General features: G+C 45.3%; 1 protein-coding gene across 1 annotated transcript; it reads right to left on the bottom strand.

Moving 5' to 3' along the window:
- Positions 1–10418: 10418 nt before the first annotated feature.
- PRDM14 (PR/SET domain 14) lies at positions 10419–21431 on the bottom strand. The gene is made up of 7 exons (XM_035125609.2): positions 20852–21431; positions 19309–19365; positions 18997–19154; positions 17567–17837; positions 17029–17231; positions 12288–12389; positions 10419–10649 (listed from the first exon to the last, which is right to left on the bottom strand). The coding sequence occupies exons 1-7, from the start codon at positions 21429–21431 to the stop codon at positions 10419–10421; spliced, it is 1602 nt and encodes a 533-aa protein (XP_034981500.2).
- Positions 21432–23122: the final 1691 nt, after the last annotated feature.

Genomic DNA, 23122 nt, shown 5'->3' with positions numbered 1-23122 from the left:
TTAGAGAATCAATACAGGTAATATGTCAGGCAGTGGTCAGCACTCATGTAAACAGTAAGGTAAGGCTGAAATAGAAACTGACAGGTAGCCACTTAGAGAGAGTCTGTGGGTCAAACACGTTGAAAAGTGAAGCTCCTCGAGGGAGCGCCAGCAGCAGCCTTGCCCAGGATTGGATAGATGGCACAAAGACCAGACACCTTTAAAACCCCACTGTATTTTCCCCTTGAACCCTGGGGGCAGTGGAGGGGAATGGCCTTAAGTCCAAGGAGCTACAGTACTAGGGACTCAATACATGTAACATGGATTTTACAAGGATTTTTAGAATGCATCTGGGCCGATTCCAGTTCAAGAGACATAATCTTGGGGAAATTATCCTGTGTCTTGTTGCTTAATTTTAATCTTCACCCATGATCTTTTGAGGTTGCTGCTTCTGGCTATCACTTTGCTATCACTTTTGATTAGCTGCTTTGCCATCACACAGGTCTGTGGGGGTAGGCCACTTATTATCCCCACTTAACAGTCAGGGATAGGAGAATTGGCAAAGTGATGGAGCCATGGCTATGGTGGGACTCAAAATCAGATCTTCCAGATTCAAGCTGAGCAGCTCATCAGCATCCAAGCTACAGCCCTCTTCACACACACAGAGTGTATGGGAGTCACTTCCATGTGGTGCAATCCCATGCTGCAGGGGAGCTTTTATATTCAATACTAAAGTGTATTAAGAGATTAGAACATAGCCTTAGTGACACATATACATAGCACCTGGCAGGTGTTTGCCTGTTACATATGAAATCCTACTCTTCCTCCAAGCAGCTCAGGGCATTTCATCCTCATAAAGGTAAAGGTAAAGGGACCCCTGACCATTAGGTCCAGTCATGACCGACTCTGGGGTTGCGCGCTCATCTCGCATTATTGGCCGAGGGAGCTGGCGTATAGCTTCCAGGTCATGTGGCCAGCATGACAAAGCCGCTTCTGGCAAACCAGAGCAGCACATGGAAACGCCGTTTACCTTCCCGCTATAGCGGTTCCTATTTATCTACTTGCATTTTGACGTGCTTTCGAACTGCTAGGTTGGCAGGAGCTGGGACCAAGCAACGGGAGCTCACCCCGTCACAGGGATTCGAACCGCCAACCTTCTGATCAGCAAGCCCTAGGCTCAGTGGTTTAACCACAGCGCCACCTGGTCCTCATAACCCCACTTAAGTTAATAAGAGACACAAAGAATGACTTGCACAAGGCACAGGCAGATTTAGGGCAGTGCAACCAGTTCCTCTGCACTCCTTGCTGAGCCTAGGGGGCACGGCAGGGCATTGCAACTATGACATAGTGAATTGAGCAGAACAAAAGGCAAGAAGCAGAGGGGCGTCAAATTTTTGCCTCACACAGGGTGCTGCTGAAAAACCAAACTCCATCTCTGCACAAGGAGAACGCCATAGCTAAGCAGCATAGAAATGGAGCCACCTACTCCGGAATAAAACTCTAACCGTTGTACTATATTGGCTTTCTGTCCAGAAGACTACTAAGAACCTGGCTTTCAACTTTATACCAGCAGAGCAGGGACTTGCAACTTAAAAACAATCACCAAGGAATCATGGACTGTGAGAAGGGTCCATACTAAGGGGAAATAGCTGTGCCTAGTAAGTGGAATTTGTATTTGGCATTGTAGTACATGCATTAGTAGTTTTTATATATATATATGCAAATTTAACAAGGAAAAGGAGAGAAAGGGGAAAAATATGGGGGGGGGAATTAAAGGAAAGGAAAAAAGAAAGAAAAAAACGATACCCAAAGAATGCTAATATCAACAGTAAGCCACCATTGGTATACATTGTAGATACAGTGAACATCAGTCACTTATTCTAAAAAATAAATCTCACCTCCAAACTTCTCCATAGCTACCTCACAGCTCAGTGAGGTATGATGTTCACTGTATCTACAATGTATGCCAACGGTGCCCTTCAGCTCTCTATATTGGACAAACAGGCCAAACCCTACGCCAAAGGATAAATGGACATAAATCTGACATCAGGAACCATAAGACTGAAAAACCAGTAGGAGAACACTTCAATCTCCCAGGACATTCTATACAAGATCTCAAAGCAGCTGTTTTATTACAGAGAAATTTCAGGAACAGACTGGAAAGAGAAGTTGCTGAATTGGAAATCATTACCAAGCTTAAAACCATGGAAGCACCTGGGATGAATAGAGACATCGGATTCTTATCTCATTATGCATGATCAAGCTTTCTTTAGCACCTCAGCCCAGGACTAATTGCAGCCATCAGCAGCCATTAACAGCCATCTACAGGTTTACCACTCCCATCAGCCCATCACCCATTCCCACCCACCCCCACCACCCTCTGTATATATATAGGGTCTGACACTTCTGTTTCTAGTGTATCTGAAGAAGTGTGCATGCACACGAAAGCTCATACCAAAATATAAACTTAGTTGGTCTTTAAGGTGCTACTGAAGGAATTTTTTATTTTGCTTCGACTCAGACCAACACGGCTACCTACCTGTAACTAGAATCACAGCTCAGTGTTATGCTTGGAGCATAGAGCTGCTAATGTGAAAGCCTTGGGCTCACCAGACATCAATAGCAGCATATGAGTTGTCCTTCCTTTTCTTTTCTAACAGGCTCTAGCCATAACTCAATAGGAAAGTTTTGCATGAAGCAGATTGCAGAGTCAATTCCTGGCACCTGCAGCTAGGAATGGGAAAGACCGCTTTAAGGAAGAGCAATGGCCAGTCAGTGTAGAGACTAATGGTCCAACTCAGTCTAAGGCAGCTTTCTATGAGTTGGTGTAAACTGCAAGGTGACCACTTATGCATCACCAAAAGACACACACACACACACACACACACACACAGAGAGAGAGAGAGAGAGAGAGAGAGAGAGAGAGAGAGAGAGAGAGAGAGAGAGAAAGAGAAAGAGAAAGAGAAAGAGAAAGAGAAAGAGAAAGAGAGAGATGCGTCACCAAAAAGAGGACAAAAACTGCCCTGTGGGAAGAATTCTTAAAGAGAGGGCTGGAGGTGAAGAAGACCACCTCTCAGGGATGGGTCCAGGCCAGCTGCACTCTCCTTCCCACAGGGTGTTCTTCCACCAACTGTCCTGTGGGAATTGATTCCAATGAGTTTTTAAGAGGTTAATATTGTTTATTATGCTTACAAACTATGTAATTGAATGTTACTTGTAAGCTTCCTTGGTAGAGTTTACATCATGAAAAGCAGGACCTAACTAATTGTAATAATAAAAAATAGATTTGCATATGTTAATTTCTTTGATTAACCCATTTATAAATCTTCTAAATAAGTGCATAGATGCAAATTCAGGAATAATGTATTATAATTTCAACAGAAACTCAATACATCCTGCCATAGTGGAGAAGACCATAACCTGCTGACTTGCATGCCTGCTCAGTCTGTTGCGCAGCTGATGAAAGAACCCTAAGTGGCCCATCTGTGTTTTATCTTTAAACCTTGGGCTGGACCTTCCAGGGTCTTTCAAACACAGGACTGCCCTCTAAAGTTGGTATATTTTTTATGTAACATGAGGCAGGTTTGCTTTGTTGTTGTTGTTTAGGCATTTAGTTGTGTCCGTCTCTTCGTGACCCCGTGGACCAGAGCACGCCAGGCACTCCTGTCTTCCACTGCATCCCGCAGCTTGGTCAGACTCATGCTGGTAGCTTTGAGAACACTGTCCAACCATCTTGTCCTCTGTCGTCCCCTTCTCCTAGTGCCCTCAATCTTTCCCAGCATCAGGGTCTTTTCCAGGGAGTCTTCTCTTCTCATGAGGTGGCCAAAGTATTGGAGCCTCAGCTTCACGATCTGTCCTTCCAGTGAGCACTCAGGGCTGATTCCCTTAAGAATGGAAAGGTTTGATCTTCTTGCAGTCCATGGGACTCTCAAGAGTCTCCTCCAGCACCATAATTCAAAAGCATCAATTCTTCGGCGATCAGCCTTCTTTATGGTCCAGCTCTCACTTCCATACATCACTACTGGGAAAACCATAGCTTTAACTATATGGATCTTTGTCGGAAGAAGCAGGCGTCTTTTAATTTCATGACTGCTGTCACCATCTGCAGGTTTGCTACAGCCCTTCAAAAGGCAACACACAGTAACCCTGGGGACTAGGAGGGCCATGCAGAGACTGTGGCACATCATCCTACAATTTAGATCAGTTTTTTCTCCATTTGCAGTGTTCATGGAAATGTCTACACCTTCTTGTGTCTCATTCAAATTAGTATTTCCTCAAACAGCCCCATACTTTAATAAATAGGGGCTGGGAAGAGAATGACTCCTCTCCCTACATCCAACCAACCCTTCAGTATCCACCATCTGAGAATACTGGTCCCTTCCAACAGCAGAGTTGGGAGACACGCTGGGTAGAATGATTTTCCTGGTTTAATGAACAGTTTGGTTTAATCAATATTTGCTTGCTGCATTATCTGTAGCTCACTAATCTCTTGGCTGCTTTCTGCCATTCCATGGGGAGAAGCAACTCTCCTCCTTTTATTCTCTTCTCCACCCCACACCATTTAGTACAGTAGAACAAGAGCTATTGGGGGGCAGGGAAAGAGGAGGAAAACATCTGAACATTTGGTATCATGCTGGACTCAGCTAAAGGCAGCAGATGTCACTGGGATGGCTTTTGTTGTGCTGCAAGTGGCCAGCCTGAGCTTTAAGGGCCATATTACTGTTTAGCTGCTCTATTGTCATTCATGTTTCAGGGAGACAACCCCCACCCCATCCCGGTTTAAGATCCCAACAAAACATCCGAGATTGCCAGAAGCCTCTCTGGCTTGTGCTTAGATCACTTCTTGTTTAAAATACCCTTGTGGGTAGAATTCAAAACAGTGAAAATAAGTTCTCTTTCTACAGGTTTGTTTAGGAAGTTTCCCTTGCTGTGTAAACCAATTATTTATAGGATATCAGTGTTGTATCTGATGACATATTTCATGGTTTTTGGAGTTTGCATGGATAGCTTTATTTCTTTATAAAGTTTGTTGAATTGATTTTATTATTCTTAAAGAGTTTTGTTTTGTTTTTACCTGTAAACTGCTTCAGTGGTCTTTATATACCAGGAAGTGGTCTATAAATTTGTATAATGGTGATAATTGGAATAGTTTCACTGTGACGACTTTCTCCTGGCACTTGTATAGTACTTTTCTTCAATGGATCAACAGATCGAAGAAAGATATTCAACACCTCAAATTGAGAATGATGTGGAAATATGCCTACATTCAGGTTTTCCAGAGATAAATCAATAATAAATGTGTATTATCCAGCATTTTATTAAAATCTATTCTCCTCTTTGCCTTTGGAACATCTAATATTTGCAAGCTGGCAAACCACCAGAGTGGCCTCAGATCTGAGCTACCCCCGAGTCAGTGCTGAACTGTCCACTAATGGGTGATTGACCAACAACATCTGTTGGGGGGGGGAGCATCAGCTGCAAGGATACTTGTGCACTAACATTCCCACTAAAAATGAAAGCAGAAAAGGGAGAACAGACACCTGAGCTAACCGCAGATTCAGCCATTGTCAGTCCCCTCCTGACTTTCCCACAGAATGTTCTTTGAATTATGGAAGAAGTGGTAAACGGACCCTTTATGAAATCTTTCTTTGACAGGAGTTTGATAATTAAGGTGACAATGCTGATCACTGGGCTGCTGTGAGGGCAAACTGGTTTTAAATGTGTTTTGAGGTATTTTAGTTATTGTTTGCAACTAGTTTGTTTTATTACTTTATTTATTGTGCTGTTTTTAAATATTTTAAGCCACCTTGAATCCCAGCTTGGGGGGGGGGAAGGAGGGAAATAAATATATTAAATTTAAAAGTTAATTAATTAAGTGCAACCCTTATATCTCCCCAGTTTAACCCAACTAATTAATTGCACACACAAACACTCCTCCTTTAAAAATGTAGCTAAAGAGGCCATCACCACTCTGAGCCTGTTGTTTTTTAAACAATCCAACAGTATAAATTCTATGAAATAAATAAAATAGGCAGGGTCCCCTCCTGCTTTCCTTATATATTGTGTCCATTTCTGCAGCTGCTTCTTTCCATTTGGCCCAATGCATTTCCCTGCTCTGCATTAGGGTTATGTTTGGCCACTGCTTGAACGAAGAAGAAAAATTGAAAACCATCTTGTCTAAGACAGCTAGATATATCGCACATATACACACTTTACAAGAGCTTATACATGCACACCTTAGTTTCAGTATACTGTACAAGATGGGTACTGGAAGGGCATGAATCAAAAGCTACCTTTTCAAAAGGTTAATGTGTTTCTGTCAATAAGTATGGTAAGAAAATTAATTTAAGGAGGAATATCTAAAACATTCTTAAGGAAAATCAGCCCTGAGTGCTCCCTGGAAGGACAGATCGTGAAGCTGAGGCTCCAATACTTTGGCCACCTCATGAGAAGAGAAGAATCCTTGGAAAAGACCCTGATGTTGGGAAAGATGGAGGGCACTAGGAGAAGGGGACGACAGAGGACGAGATGGTTGGACAGTGTTCTCGAAGCTACGAACATGAGTTTGACCAAACTGCGGGAGGCAGTGCAAGACAGGAGTGCCTGGCGTGCTCTGGTCCATGGGGTCACGAAGAGTCGGACACGACTAAACGACTAAACAACAACAACATCTAAAACATACACTTGGAGCAAGTCCCCTGAACTGTGAAAGGACAAACAGATTACTTCAGGAGCTTCTGCATTACCTAGTGATAAATTTAAATATAAGCTGTTAAATTCAAAGAAGAATCCAAATCCTTTGAGGAAAATACCCTTTTTTCCTGTTATGAATATTCTGTCTCCATTAGAACAAGCAGCATTTCCTAATAGTAAATTCTTAAAATTGTAATTTACAGTGACCCTTAGAGATTAAGCCAGTTCAAAGCCAAAAAACAGAAAATTCTTTTAAAATTGTAATTTAAAGTGACCCTTGGAGATCAAGCCAGTTTAAAGGAAAAACAGTAAGAATGCATGCAACACGCACCTATCTTACAAACATTCTTCTATTTTAAATTCTGCTTAAATAAAAAAACATTGTTGGAAGAGGCCTCTTTAACTGAAGGGACTTCTTACACTGAAGAACACCTAGAGCAGGCATCCCCAAACTTCGACCCTCCAGATGTTTTGGACTACAATCCCCATCATCCCTGACCACTGGTCCTGTTAGCTAGGGATCATGGGAGTTGTAGGCCAAAACATCTGGAGGGCCGCAGTTTGGGGGTGCCTGGCCTAGAGAGCTGTTGCTTCTTGCCAGAACAATTAAAACTTGCTTCTACAAAGTTCCTGCTTGATTGACCCATGGAGCTGTCCAAGGTACTTGTTTCAGTCCTGAACTAATGTCATAATTGTTCATGATGTATAATTGGTCAATGTGTTTTCGGGTTTTCAAGTTATTCCTGCAGTCTGGTTTTAGATAAAATGTATGTCATGACTCTGGGCCTATTGATAGCAAATAAAAGACTGGGAAGCTAATTAATTTTTAAATAAAATTTATTTTTATCCCACTCTTCTACATCAGCATTCAGGACATTTCACAAGTAAAAAACACAAATCAAACAAAAATTAGAACAGAAGCAACACAAAAAAACTAGAACAGAATAGTATCAGAACAGGCAACAGACTAGTGTCTCTGTAGAACATTGAACAGATGGGCTATATGCCAGAATGTGGGGGCACTCAAGAGAGATTCAGTGATCATGCAGACTGGTTGGAAAGGAGACAGAACAACTAGTATGTGGGTCCTAAACTAGGAGTGGGCAGACTTTAGGTTTGTTGGAACTACTTAGTAGAACCCCAAAATTTACCAGTAAGAGCCAGACAAAACCTTTGAAGTAAAAAAAGGGTGCCTCCGAGTACCTTCTGAGTCTAGGAAATTATTTTCAGTACCAGAACTGAACTTTATTCATCGTCTTCACATAAACTCTATTTCTGTGTAGCTCTCTTTATTTGGCAGCCTAATACAGGTGGGGAAGGTCATTTTGTTAGTGGTGCCAATGTTCAAACAAATTGGGAGTTAGAAATCCTTGCAGATCTACTGAAAAGCACTTCAACATCTATCAGATGATCCAGAACTATCTTTAGCCTACCCTAAACCATGTAGGGGAAGTTGAAAGTAAAGTACAAATTGAGCTCAGTTGGAAACATTTGAGCACTAGCAGGCTATGACCCCCAATGCCAGGTCCCAATTAGTAGCCCAACAACTGTGCTCTGAACTAACTACAGTATCAAAATTCAAAACCTTTTCCAAGGGCCGCACCACATACAGCAGTTCATTACATCTGAGGCCCCCAAGGATCTCAATGTTACAGCATACATCGCATCTGTTCAAATACTACAAAACATGACAAACATGCAAAAGGCAAGAAACAAAACACAACTCTAGCCATTCAATCTTCCACGTACTCTACAAATCTTAACATTCATGTAAAGAATTTTTATGTATATTTTATGCTTACAGGATTTCATTTTACCCACCAAAACAACAAGGCGGACATTATTTTGAGCAGCAATAAATAGATCAGTGCAAGTCACTAACATTTGTATACCCAAATTTAAAATTACATTTAACTTCCAACAGCAACACACAGTCACACCATATTTAAAGAGTAAGGCAACTCTCAAACCATAATAACAAACATTCCAGCCCATATTTCATATACTTATGCGCAAAGCCTATATAAAGTACAATTTGCTGTAGATGATATTTGAACAATACTTCATAAATTTTGTATTTCCTTCCCCACTTATAGAGTGGCAATAAGCTATTGTTTAAAAGTGTTGTGCCAGCATTAAGCACGGGATGAATTCTGAGATTTGTTGAAGAAAATTCTGCACATTTTCAAAAATTAAAGTGTAATTTAAAAAAGAAATATACCTGCTGATGTGTTGCCACTCTGTTCTCCAGCAATGAGCAGATGAATGCCCTAGGTGACAAATGGGCTGGCACACTGGACAGGAAGGGATGTTGGCAATAGCTTAGAGCCCAAAGGAGAGCGTCCTTGACATAAAGTCAACAAGTGTCCAAGCAGACAGACAGGTAAGGGGCAGCAAGTTGACAGATGAGTGAATGGCTGGCAGCTAGTCACACCACAACTAGCCTTTTTGTGGGTAACAGTAATAAGAACAGAACAGGGTTGGAAGTAATTTTAGCAATTCTCCCTCCCCATGCCACCAACCCATTTGCATCAGTGAAGATTTGGGGTTTGTGCAGAGAGCAGAGGAAATTGCTGAAAACTGCTTCTCCCCCTGTTCTGCTGACAGAAGCCTTAACATCCATCCACTGAGCAACACCACTGAAGACAATCCAATACCCCTAGAAACACATTCACATTGACAAACCTTTCAACAAATTCTAGCAGCACAAAAACATAGAAATGAGCCAGCAAAAATTACACACATTCTTTTTTTAAAAAAATGACATCAAATACAATGTATTGGAAGTGCAGAAATATTTGCCATAATTAAACATTGTGTTTTAATTTGGCATAGGTGGTTACTAAAATGTCTTTGGATCAAATTTTCTGGATTCTTCTGGGTAATCTCCATCTGAGTAGTTTTTTTGTCCTGGCACTCCCCTAAAACCAGACCCTCTCCTCAGGTGATCAGGAGAACCTGGTTTTCATTTCCACCTTTCACGATGCAGGTAAAAACAAAGTTCTCCCCACCCCTTAGCCAAAGGGAGTGGAAGGTCACCACTCCTAAGATGATCCAATCAACTGATGAGCCATCTCCCATTGCAGTGTGTTGGGAAGGGTGTGCAAGTGTGTTGAAAAACCTCCCTTCCTAACACAGTGATGAGGTTGAAAACTGCTGCTTCCTGAGCCGATTACAGTGGGATCAGTCAAGAATGGCTGGTTTTCATCCCCACTGCAATGTTAAGAGTGTTGTCTAAAGCCTCATCCCATTTACTCAATGATTTATGCTTGCACAATTGAACTTTCAACTTCTCCTCCTCCCCAAGGCCCTTAAATTTGTTCAAGAATTAGGACAACCCCCACAAAAGATTGGGGGGTATGCAAAGGAAGAGGGGGGAGTTCTGTTGCACGAGCAGAAATTTTGCACTAGGGGAATGAATGACTTAGCACTGCTCGGCTGTTTTGCACAATCAGCTGAAATGGTGGGGGCTGAGAATGGGGGAGTGATTGGTGTGTGTATGTTTTGAGCAGGGCAGAAAAGAGTGTGGCACCACTTTGGCCCTAGAGAATGTGGCCCTCAGAGCATGGGGATAGGTTCCTCACGCCTGTACTAATAGGTGAAGATCACACCGTGAGCAGTTGTATGTAGTTGTATCTTTAAATCTCTATTGGGTAGGTAGTGCTACATTAAAACCGACACATTAAGAAAAATGCCACACAGATGTGATGTCCAAATGGCTAGCAACCTATTCGTTAGCTTTCTGGCTAAAAACCCGAGTGAAACTTCATATGGAAGCGGAATTCTTCTACCTCTGGAAAGGTCTTGCCACACAAAGTACACATGTGGCAGTTGTCTTTAGCACCATGTGTGCGCCGCACATGGCTGTCATGGGCAGCATGGGAAGCAAATGCTTTGCCACAATGTCTGCATTTAAAAGGCTTCTCTCCTGAATGCTGGCGGATGTGGGTGCGCAGGATGCTGGAGGCGGTGAATGCCTGTGGAGATGGTGAACAAAATGAATTGTTGGCGGGGCGGGAGGAGAAAGGGATAAGGAAACGGTTAGATGCAAGTTCCTAGAGATGAAAAAACCTAGCCCAGGCATCCCCAAACTGCGGCCCTCCAGATGTTTTGGCCTACAACTCCCATGATCCCTAGCTAAGAAGGCCAGTGGTCAGGGATGATGGGAATTGTAGTCCAAAACATCTGGAGGGCTGAAGTTTGGGGGTGCCTGACCTAGCCCAAGCTGAAGAAGACAGGGCTAGACACATTAATAATTAAGCAAGATTATTTTAGATTCCAGGTGGCATAAGAAGCTTTTACACACACACACACACACACACACACACACACACACACACAGCATTCAGACACAAAGCTACAAGTGACAAACAAGATGAAAGGAATCACATGCTCAAAAAATTGTAATTAAGTTACGATGCTTGTTTCTACAGCAGGAGAACCAATTGGGCTTATATATGGCAGATAAAAATCCAGCCTCACATGTTCACAGCCAGTGAAGGAGGGATGTGGGGAAACTATGTACAAATCACAGTTCAGCTATGGCATTCTGTAAGTGGCCTTGAGCATGTCATCATTATCTCTCAGACAAGACTAGTTCACAAGATCGTAGTGGAAATAAAAAGGAGACTCACTCCATATACATTTCCACAAGCTCCCCTAAAGGGCAGGCAGGCAACACATGTGACAAATCAACTTACAAGTCAGTCATGGCAACTATCAAAAGGTGATATTTTGTTTTGCAATCTGTGATGCTGTTAAGGGAGGACTTTGAGGAATAAATCCAAGGTCCCACTCAGCAAAAGCACCACCACCCCAGGGGAAAAAAAACGCAGCAGGGCTGCCTTGCCACTTTTATTATATATCATCTAAATCAGGCATCCCCAAACTTCAGCCCTCCAGATGTTTTGGACTACAATTCCCATCTTCCCCGACCACTGGTTCTGTGAGCTAGGGATCATGGGGGTTGTAGGTCAAAACATCTGGAGGGCCGCAGTTTGGGGATGCCTGATCTAAATGGATAGGGTTGCCAGACTCAATAGAGAACAGCACTTCAGTGCCTTTAATTGCCCAGCTCTCTTTTGAGTCTGGAAACCTTAAAGAGAAACCAGCAGACCCTTTGCTTGGAAATTAAACAAAGGGTCTGCTGGTTTCTCTTTAAGGTTTCCAGATTCAAAAGAGAGCTGGGCAATTAAAGGCACTGAAGTGCTGTCCTCTATTGAGTCTGGCAACCCTATAAATGGAAGAGGGCTGCAAGAAGGTTAAATCCAGAGCCTAAAATTCCATCAACCACACCACTGTTTTATAACAGTCTGTTCAGGTGTGGGAGCCCAGGAATAAAAAGCTTGGCCCAGATAGCCTTATATTCACCTAAGGAGACTGAGACTCCAGTCCATTGCAAACAGAAAACATTGTATTTCCGTGCCTTCCCAGATGCAGTAATAAATGCATATGTTGGGAGAGCTGCCATGTGTCTTCTGCATTACATCTAACATAGTTGGGGCTCAACATTAAATTCACAATTAAAACAGATAAAACTGAGCATGCCAGAGAAAGTAACATCCTACAAGCAACTAAAACCTCAAGGGAACTGCAATGGGCGTGGTTGTCCTCACCTTGTTGCAATACACACATTTATAGGGCCTTTCTCCAGAGTGTACTCTCATATGCTTGTTTAGGCTGGAAGACTGAGAGAAACTTTTGGGACATACAGAACACTGAAAAGAGAGAACACATGTAACAGTTTTGTGGCTGCAGCGACAGTCACAGACATTTTTGCTGGCATGCAACATGCATGTGCACTTAGCAATACAAGCCAAGAGATTTAGATAGGAATACAGACAAGACAGACAAAAGGCAAACATAATTGATAATGTGTTTTTATATATATATATAAACAATTTATATAGAATGTAGAAATATACGAGGTTTCAACCTATATCTATGAACCATGCCAAGAAGATTGTTCTAGCCACAGCCCCTGCCTGTACTTCGTGCCTTCACTGTGTAGGCTTGAAGCCTACACACTGATTTGCAGATTCCTCTATAAAGATGCTCTGATCAATTCGTGGGCACTTGGGTGCACAGTGATAACAAGGCCTGAAAAGTGTGATCCCCGCCCCCGCTCCCCACAAAACACTCTGGCATAAGCCTGCAGTCTTGTCCAATACTACCCGTGTTTCTCCAAAAACAAGACACCGTCTTATATTTATTTTTCCTCGAAAAAACCACACTATGGCTTATTTTCAGGGGGTGTCTTCTTGTTTTCCTCCTCCTCCTGCTGCTGCCACGGCCGGCATTGCTGCTGCGCCTATCACTATGTCTTATTTCCGGGGTATGGCTTATATTCCTTGAATGCTTAAAAATCCTGCTATGGCTTATTTTATGGGTATGTCTTAAAATATGAGAAACAGGGTAGAGTATCAGTGCCTACTATATAGTTTCGCGCATTTTCAAAGCATTGATATGTTAAAGCAGAGTCTGATTACACACACACACACACACACACACACACACACACACACACACAGAGGTGTTCTGGGCCCTTGCACGCATAAGTGAAATCATGTCAAGCAGGGAGCAGCTATTAGGAGGGCACACAGGGAGGGAAGGAGGGAGGGACTCATCACTTGGGGCAGCTGCCTAGCGCCTGCCTACCTGAGGGGAGTGTGTGCCGCAGCAGTGGCTGGCCACAGAGGGCAGGGGCAGAGAAGGGCACCCAACATAACTGGTACCAGGATGGGTTCATGGACATGCAGTGGAGGTGAGGAAAACCCGCTAGTCAATCAAAGGCCAGCAACTTCTGGGCAGCAGCTCTAAACAAGGAGAAGCCAATCTTATTTATTTATTTATTATGAGATCTCTGAGTGGGATGCATGTAAGGGGAGGTGCACTTGTAGTCTGTAACTATTTTACAAAACTACTTTAACATTACTTATTGTTTGGGAGTGCTTAATTGCTACCACTTAATTGCTACCAAGCTACAAGGGATTAAACTGAAGGAAGATGTCTCATTTTTTCCTCCTGCTTAATCAGATTTCAAGGATAGGGAATGAGACAACTGAGTTGTGTTTATATGGCCAGCTGGGTTTGAAGAATGCTAGTTCATATGAGGTTGTTAGTGAACAGCCCTGAGTTCAGAAGTCATGGTTGGATGCTAAGTTAATGTGCTAGCTCCTCCCTCCTCCCCATTCCTGTCACCGTTTGTGGAGAACAAAGCACCCAAGAGATGTTCTGCATCTGGGATGTTCTCTGCAGGTTTTAGCGTAGAGTGGCACAAATCAAGAAAAAAAGCTTACATGTTATAAAGCTGTCCTGTCTGTTGGATTGACGTTAAAGTATTTAAAAATACTTTTGTGAAAAAACAAGAAGCCTTTTTATTGGGTATAGTGGGTGAAGAGATACGAAGGGAAGATAAAAGACTGTTTATGTATCCAACAACTGTGGCAAGAATTCTTTTAGCCCCAAAATGGAAACAACAAGAAGTACCAATGAAAGAAGAGTGGCAGATGAAGATGATGAAATTTGGCGAAGTTGACACGAAAAATCCGAAACAAGCACGCTCAAGTATTCCAAAAGGACTGAAGTGAATTTATTCGATATCTGAAAGATTATTGTAAGCAATTAACATCACTAGCAGGGTTATCTGAAGACTGGTAAATGAGAAGTTTTCTACCTTTCTATATTTATTTACATTTTGAGCTATTTTGTAATGAGTGTGATTAGAATTGGAAAACATACAAAATGTAATGATATAAAGCTTAATTTTGAAAGCTATGAGATGGAAAGGAAGGAAGTTGATAGGCTCTAAAGAGTCAGGGTGGTAAATTGGATAATAATGATGTGAATGTATATTATTATTAGCTACTTTAAATATAAAATATTTTGCCTTAAAGATATTTACCAACCAAAAATAAATTCGAATTCACTAACTTCATTTCTTTCTAAATAAAAAAAAAATTGAGCAGAGTCTGTAGGCATCATCCTCCCCTCCCCCCACGGTCCTGGATTTAGATGTGCCAACTTTTATATTAACAGATTAAACCGAGATAGTACTCAGCTATTGTCTGGAATAGCAATCAAGTCAAGTGACACCTTTTCAGAGCACATTCCTAAGACTATCTACTTAGAAGTAAGCCCCAGTTAATTTAATTAGACATACTCCTAGGTAAGTTTAGGATTGCAGCCTCAGGCTATAGTTCTATACATACATAAAGGCTGGGCTGTCAGTTACTTCTAAGTAAAAGTGGATGAGATCAGTTTCTCACTATGAAATGAGAGTCGTCCCCCCAAGCTCTAACACAATTCAAATAAGGAGCTGCTCTTTAAAATATGGCACTTATGGGAATTCCCCGTTGCCTAGTTCATCTTTAATTATTCCAGCCAACCGAAGATACTAGAGAGGCTACAGGACATTTTAGTGCCGTGGAATCCTTGGATGTAGGAGGGGAGAGGAGAGACAGAAAGCACACTTATCTATATTTAAAAGTTCCATAACCTTTCCATTTTGTAATTCTGTTTCCAAAAGTGTAGTGCAATTGCAACTAAATGCACCACCACGCTTCTAAATTTCAAAACAGGTGATCAATCCAGAACCATTACCTTGAGGAACTACCTCCACCTAATTTCATTGCTAGGGGTTTTGTGTGAGGATCACCACCGTCACAAAGATCGTTTACTCTGAAGCAAACCTCATTGGCTTTGAATGAATTGGGTCTGCTTTCAGACAAGTGCGCTCCAAGAGTTGAGGCCGAACATTTGCTCCAATAAATCGCGAGTAATCATGGTTTTAAAAAGGGGGGGGAAGGGGGGGAATCAGCAACAAAACTAAAACAGGCAGATTAACAACCTATGCATACCACAGAGGGAAGCGTCGTAAGAGGAAAAAAGATTTCAGGGCAGAGAATTACCGGAGGCGGTGCGTTTTGCAATTGTGATTTCCTGGAGCTGCAATCACTTCCAGCAGGCGAGTAGCTTGAACTCTCTGCGTTGTTTTTCCCCAAGAGAGGGAGGGGGGGGCACAATCAGGACCCCTTCCAGGAAGTGTCACCATGGTTTTCCTTCACTCCTAAACTCAGTGGTTCTCACGCTGTTTTCTTTGGGCCACGCTTTCAGAGGGAAAATTTGCAGGCGCCACACCGTTTTTTTAAAAAAAAAATCGGTAAGAAATACATTGGATAAGAAAAAGACGCAACTCCTAGTAGTGCATGACTTGTAACTCAGAACGCAGCTACTTTATAGTATGATCATGGGACACCCAGAAAAAACAATGCAGCCACATAACATATAATATTGATTGTATTTGAATCTTCTCGCCACCCTCTCCTGCCGCGCCACACCCTTTGAGAACCGCTGTTCTAACTAGACCGCAAAGAAAACGTACAGTACTCTTAAAGATAACTACTGCATTGAGTCTCTGCCTCAGCCTACTTATGCGGAGCTTAAGAGAAATCAGCAAGTGCCAACGGAGAACAACCTATCACAGTCCATTAGACTCTTCCGCATTCACACACACACAAATGCAACACGTAACAGCGGCAGAGGCTTTCAAGGGCATCCTTTGTGACACACCGATGCCATACGAAGCAAGCCCGATGCCATACACATAGCTCTCAACTTTCGGATTTGAAAATAAGGGATCAGGAGCATCACCTGTCCACTTTCGGATTTGAAAATAAGGGATCAGCAGCCTCACCTGTCCTGGGGACAGTCTACTCTACGGTATATCTAACAATCCAGGATAGCAGCGGGAAACGGCGCTGGAATAAGGGAATTTCCAGCAAAAAAAGGGAAAGTTGACAGCTGTGACTTGGAATAAGTGAGTTTCCCGCAAAAAAAGGGAAGGTTGGCAGCTATGGCCATACAAAGCAATGTTTACTCGGAAGTCAAATCCCATTGCTATCCATGGGACTTACTCCCAAGTAAGGCTACACGCACGGAGCCCTTTATGAAAAGGACCAAAATACCTTTTTAAAATTAAAAACAGGAAGAGTAAAGTGCCCGTTGGATGAAACCACAATCAAGCAAAAGCAAGTCACAGAACACACACACAGAGAGAGATACTGACCGTTCAACTTGCCCACGATTAATGGCTAATTGAATCGTCCTATTGAGGACGATTCCCTTTGGCAATCCTGAATCTACCGCCTGAGATGTCCCTGCCCAGAAATGCCCCCCCCCCCGCACACATTCCCGAGGCTTGCTTCCATTCCTGGAAAGTGTGTTTTGCGGGGTGGAGGTGGCACTCTGCATTTTTTGAAACACTTATCCTGCTGCTCCAGCTGCTGCCAGGCAGGGCGGGCTCTCCGCCTACAGATTCTAAGAGAAAGGAGCCGCTGCCAGTTGGCGATCCCTTACTTTGTGAGGCCTGTGCTTCTCGTGCACGTGCAGGACGTGGATCCTCAGCCGGTCCCTTTTCTCAAAAGATCGCTTGCAAAGGTGGCACGGGAATTTCCTGTCCCCTTGGTCCACGCACCGGGTGTATTTCAGGTGCTTGTCGCGGTAGTATTTGTAGGCGAACACCTTGCCGCAGCGTTCGCACGTATAGCCCTCCAGAGACTCTGAGGGTGAGAAAGGGAAGGAAAAGGCCACCGTCAGGGGTGGTTGTTTCATAGTCACCTAGTTTCAGAAGTTTAAAGGCGCGCGGACAAAAAGTGAAAGAGGGAAAAGGAGGAATAAATACAATGAAATGGGAGTTTTAAAAAGTGGAAAACCAGACTATAAAGTGAAGCATTTAACTTCCTTTGAACTTACAAGCGACATTTGGGGGTGTGGGTGGGGAGAGAGAGTCAATGTGCAAACAGAGTACAGTAGACGGTTCAGATTCCCGGCTGCAACAGCTCTGAGCACGACTTGCTTCTCCCCCTTACAGAGCCTTGGAAGGTTGCCAACTGACCTTCACTGTGCGCCTGGGCAGGCTTGCCTTCTGTCGTTCCCTTCAGGCTGATAGGGATACCCAAGAACTGCAAGTAGCAATCCCCGTACCAGACCAACAGCTCCTGGCCCGGTGTGACCTCTTTGCAGCTCTCATAGAATATCTGCCCCTGACGCTGCAGGGCCGTCAAGTTCTGCTCCTCGGGGAAGCGGGCGCAGTTCACCAAGGACATCCAGTTGCCAGAGGAGCCCCTGCCGTCGATGAAGTGGCTCAAGCGACCGTTCTCAAAAATCTGTTGGGATGGCCACACAAACTTTACACACTGTTGCTCGCCCCGCTTATAGCGACAGCAGCAACCCAGGAAGACAACGCCGCTCCTGGCAGGGAAGGGGGGAGTTGGGAATCTAAAAGCCCCTTCCTGCTCCCTCTCCCCACTCCCGTTCAAAGGAAGGGGTTTGGCGTTCAGCTAAACTGCGATTCTCATGGACACGCTTAGTTAGGAGTTAGCAATAAGGATTGCTTCTAAGTCAATCTGTGCAGGCTCTTTCCATAGCCAGGCCACCTATTCCTCTAGACAGCGGTGGAGGTTGGAGGAACTTCTGGACTTCCAGATGGGACTAAAACTCTCATCTTACATAATCACTGCCCGTGCTGCCCGAGGTTGATCGGAATCCAGCATCATACGCCGTTTATTTTTATTTTTTTGCATTTATATTCCACCTTCCCTACAAGGAAGCTCAAGGCGGCATGGTCCTCTTCTCCCAATTTTATCCTCAGAACAACCCTGTGAGGTTGGTTAGGCTGAGAGACTGATTGACACTACGAGTTTCATGGCTCAGCGGAGATTTGAACCCTGGGCTTCCTAGTCCAACACTCTACCATTTCTCCACACTGCTTTCTCCCTAAAGCACCCAGCTGAGGAGGGAAATCTTCCTTAGAAAGCTGGAACCGCGTGCACATTTACTTGGGAGTAAGACCCAGGTGGCGCTGTGGTTAAACCACTGAGCCTAGGGCTTGCTGATCAGAAGGTTGGCGGTTCGAATCCCTGTGACGGGTTGAGCTCCCGTTGCTTGGTCCCAGCTCCTGCCAACCTAGCAGTTCGAAAGCACGTCAAAATGCAAGTAGATAAATAGGAACCGCTCCAGCGGGCGTTTCCATGTGCTGCTCTGGTTTGCCAGAAGCGGCTTTGTCATGCTGGCCACATGACCTGGAAGCTATACGCCGGCTCCCTCGGCCAATAATGCGAGATGAGCGCGCAACCCCAGAGTCGGTCACGACTGGACCTAATGGTCAGGGGTCCCTTTACCTTTAAGACCCCTTGGAACCAGAGGAACTGGTTTCCCAAGTAAGCGCGGTGATCAGCAGTGCAGAGGCGTGGCTTAAGGCATCCAGCCCTCCCCCCCCACCTCCCCTCAGAGAAAAGAAAGCGACTGTACATCAGCGAATTGTACCTCCCACATCAGGGAATTGTCGTCGTAAATCTTGATCTCGCTGATGTTGACAATTTTGCCCTGGAAAGGGCCGAAGCGGACCCCGATGGGGATGGTCTCGGTGCAGAAGACGCCCAGCTGCGGACTGTCCTCGTAGACGGTCTGCAGCACCGTCAGCCCTACAGAAAGGAAAGGGGAGAGAGAGAGAGAGGAAGAAGGGAGAGAGATTAGTCTTTGGGTTGAAGAAAACGAGGAGAACTCAAAAGGATCAGCTTTGATCCCTCTTCCCCAACCACCCCCTCGACAAAAGCCAAACCAAACAAACGCAGCTACCTTCGGGGAGTTGCAGAGAAGACCTGTCAAGGAGCGGCGGCTGAGCATCAACTGCGCCTAACGGGAAAGTAAAAGGGAACTAGTACTCAATACTACAACTGGGAGTAACAGCGCAATCCCAACCATGTCAACTCCAAAGTAAGTCCCACCGAATTAAATAGAGGTGATTCCCATGAAAGTTGAGAGAGGATTGCAGTTACATCGGGTCTACGGACCCTGCAATAAAACAGGCTGGAATCAATATTTGCCTCATTGGAATTGGAATAGAAACGCATAGAATTCGTGCCTTTACAAAAAAAAAACCTGTTACACCGAAGTAATACATCCGAAATAAACCACCCCACCCTTCAGTGCCAACAAGATAAGGTTTGAAAAGAACTGCGCGTGTGAACAGACACACCTAAAGGTCCCCAATCTCTCCCCAGTTTAACCACTTCTCTGAAGCATATGGGATGGATGGTTACAGTGGGGTGAGCGGGTAATTTATTCCATAGCCCTGCTGTTAAAGTGCAGGATTCCCTGACGCTTATCTGGCAAAGGGGTTGGAGTCTTGAACAGCATGATCAGGGTCTATCGCAAGAGGAGCCCTTCTGAGACAAATTTAGATTCTCTTATTTGGGGGTGAAATAAAGGTAACAAAAAGGGAGTCATGAGAGACTCTCCAGAGGCATTCAGAGTTTCTCCTTCCACAGAAACGTTTTTGCTTTGAAAACGTATTTAACCAATACATGGAAGATAATAAAATAATTACCCCAATTCCTCACCCAATGCTTTTAAAAAATCACCGATACAATAGTTTTCATCAGTTTAAGCAATATACAGTAAACACATGGCCAAAATAAACTGTTGGGTTAAAATAGAGAAATTGACTCCAACTGTGCCATTATCTAGTTTTTCCACAGAACTGCTCCGATTTTTGAAAACCCAGTTTAAATTTGCCTGCAATTAATGGTTGAACTCCTTCACTCTCTCCTCCCACCCCCATCATGTTCCAGTCATTGGGGTTTTTTATATTTAAAATGGGGTGTACTTTTCTTTCCAAAATTTGGACAGAAATTGACCACCGCTGCACCAGAGTCCTCCGAGGATATTGCCATCTGCCCAATAAAAACAGCGGGCAAAATCCAGCCACTTTTCTTTCTGTGTGTACACCAAAAACCCAAAATTCGAAGTATTCGAAGGGTTCCTTTTGCCCCTGTTATTTTATCCCCGGGGCAAAAGTTTCCTAACGATCTTAGATCTGGGAGCAGATTTAATTGGGTGGGAAAAACTGATCCCTGGAAGTGCCATTTTCATTTGACGCCACGCTTTACTTTTATTTGAGGAAACGTTCCTATCCAATGAGCAGTGAGACTTCCCTGCAAAAAAGCTCTTGTGCAAACTTCGTCGTCGTCGTCGTCGAAAAGCAGCCGCTGCTGGAGAGAAGAGTTGCGCGCAGCTTCTTCCTATGAAGCCACCCTCTCACCCCAAGCCCGCCTTCTTTCTGCCCTCCACCCGCCGCCCTCCAGGCTGTGGGCAAATCCCGCGCGGGTGCCTTCCTTACCCGGGCTGCGAGGAGGGTGCCCAGCTCCCGCCATGGCGCCCTGCTGCCTCACTCCTGGCCCGGCCCCGTAGAGGACGGCGTGCAGCTCCTGGGCGGTGAAGTGGTACCTGGGCGCGCGCTGCTCGGCGTCGGGAGCTCCGTCGGGGCTCCTCTTCTTGGGCGACGTTCCCTCGGAGACGCGCCGGCGAGGTGACTCGCCTTTCCGAGCCAATGGTGCCGGGAAGACCACCGGCAACGGCTGGGGCCTGGGCAGAGGACCGGGCGGTGGCGGTGGCGGCGGCGGCAGCTGCAGCTGTGGAGACAGGAAGGCGGCGGGCAGGCGCGAGAAGGGGAAGGGCGCCAGGCGAGGCGAACCGGGGCTCAGTCCTGCTCCCATGGGCGTCTGGAAGGGGTACGCGGAAGACTGCGCCTCGAGGAAGCGCGGCGCTGGCAGGACCGGGCCGAAGGCGGAGGCGACGCCGGGCCCGGCCTGGCATCCCCTCAGGAGCATCAGCAAAGACTCTCTGCTGCCTTCGCCTCGGCTAGGCTCGGCGGAGAAGGAGCCGCCGCTTCCCGGCAGAGAGGAGGAGGAGGAGGCCATCGAAGAGCGCAGCGCGCCGAAAGGCGCGGGAACCTGGGGGGAGAAATAACAAGACACGGCGGGTGTGAGAGGCAATGCGTGCCTCGAGGGGGAGGGGGCTACCTGCTGGAGGGAATGGTGTTCCGGGAGAGCCGTCATGGGGTGCATTGTGGCCAGAGAGCTGAGGGAACGAAGAAAGGGCAACTTTTCCCCAGACACAGCTGAGCTGAGTTTACCTCAGCTACTGTCAGTTTCCGTCCCCGGAGGCTTATATATAAGGCCTCCGGATCACTTCCCCGTTAGGGAAACGCTCTCCGCCCTATTGTCCCGAAACAAAGTCGCCACCCACGGAGGACCCTCCCAGAGTGTCATCTTCTGTGGGGTGTGGCGAGTACACAAGGAGCTAATACAAGGCAAATGGACACGAAACAGGAGCCGCAGCTGTGACACGTCCAGGTCGAGCTTCCACATAAAGGTTCAAAGAACGCTTCCTGCACCAAGGAAGGGTGCGCCAATTATCGACCGATAAACGACCATATCTTAATCTTCTCAAAAAGTCTATTCAGAAGTAAGCCCCGCTGAGTTCAATGGCCCTTACTCCCAGGTCAGCGTATATCTGGGTCACGACCTTCCTCCCGCCATCTCCCCTCGAGCCTAGTATTTTGGCGGGCTTCTGGTCTGTCACTTTCCTTGCTGGCCGCCTAAATCGTTCCTCAGGTGTCCACGTGGATTCGTGAACCTACTAGCTATTCTACATGAGAAAATGGGGTGCTTGGGGAGGAGCCCCATGGATTAGGGAGACTTTCTTCCGAGGGGGCCAGGGAGCAATATTAACCTTCGTGCGAAAAACAGGCTTGAAATCCATCCCGGGACACCTTTCATCATCGCGCGCCATTTCCACAAAAACCAGACCCGCCACGCACCGTCCTCTTAATGATTGCCATCTGCAGGGTGGTTTTAAACCACTTTCCTAAATTCCAGCCCTTCGCCATTTACAGTGCTTGGGTGCCAGAAACATTAAAAAAAAATCACTGGGGGGAGGGGATGTATTTAACCCCAAGTAATAAAAAATCTCCCCATGATTTCATGGGGTAGAATAAGGGGAGGAAATGTCTATTCATTTTTTTAGTTTCCCATATCATGCTAGGCTTATTTCTGAATAAAGTTGCCTAAGATGAGGGTGTAAACGCATCTTGGAAGAGTAAGCTCCATTGAACTCTGATGGAGTTACTCGTGAGCAAACACTCCTAGGGACTGTACTGAAAGGGACCTGTGACTTTGGGAAAGCTCTGGTCCAGGGAAGGGGCGCTTCGTGGTGTTGCTCCCGCAGGTCTCGTCGCCCTGACAGGGCTCCCTTTCCGCCAAACCTCGAGGGGCCCCTCCGCAGGCAGCTCTCGCAGAGGCCGCGCTCCCCACTCGGGTGGCTCTTCCTGCACCTTCCATGGCTGGTCAGCTGAAATGCCCCCTTCTGCAGCGGACCGACCCAACCTCCTGAAAGAGGTCGGGTTGCGCACAGAGGAGGCCCTCCTGCGCTGCGATCCTGACCACCCTTCCTTCTCTGGGAGATAAGTCCCATTGAACTCCAAGGCAGGGGCGTCTTTCTGGGAATTAATAAGCCAAACAGAGACACTAAAAAGCGAGGGATGCTATTCAGAACCCATGCGGGGAAAGTTATATCTGCCTATGAAATAAAAAAAATTCCTTCCAGTAGC

This window comes from Zootoca vivipara, chromosome 8 (assembly GCF_963506605.1).
Source record: "Zootoca vivipara chromosome 8, rZooViv1.1, whole genome shotgun sequence".
In the NCBI taxonomy this organism is placed as follows: Eukaryota; Metazoa; Chordata; class Lepidosauria; order Squamata; family Lacertidae; genus Zootoca; species Zootoca vivipara.
Note: the sequence above shows the minus strand (reverse complement) of the source record. Positions and strands in the feature narration are given on the sequence as shown.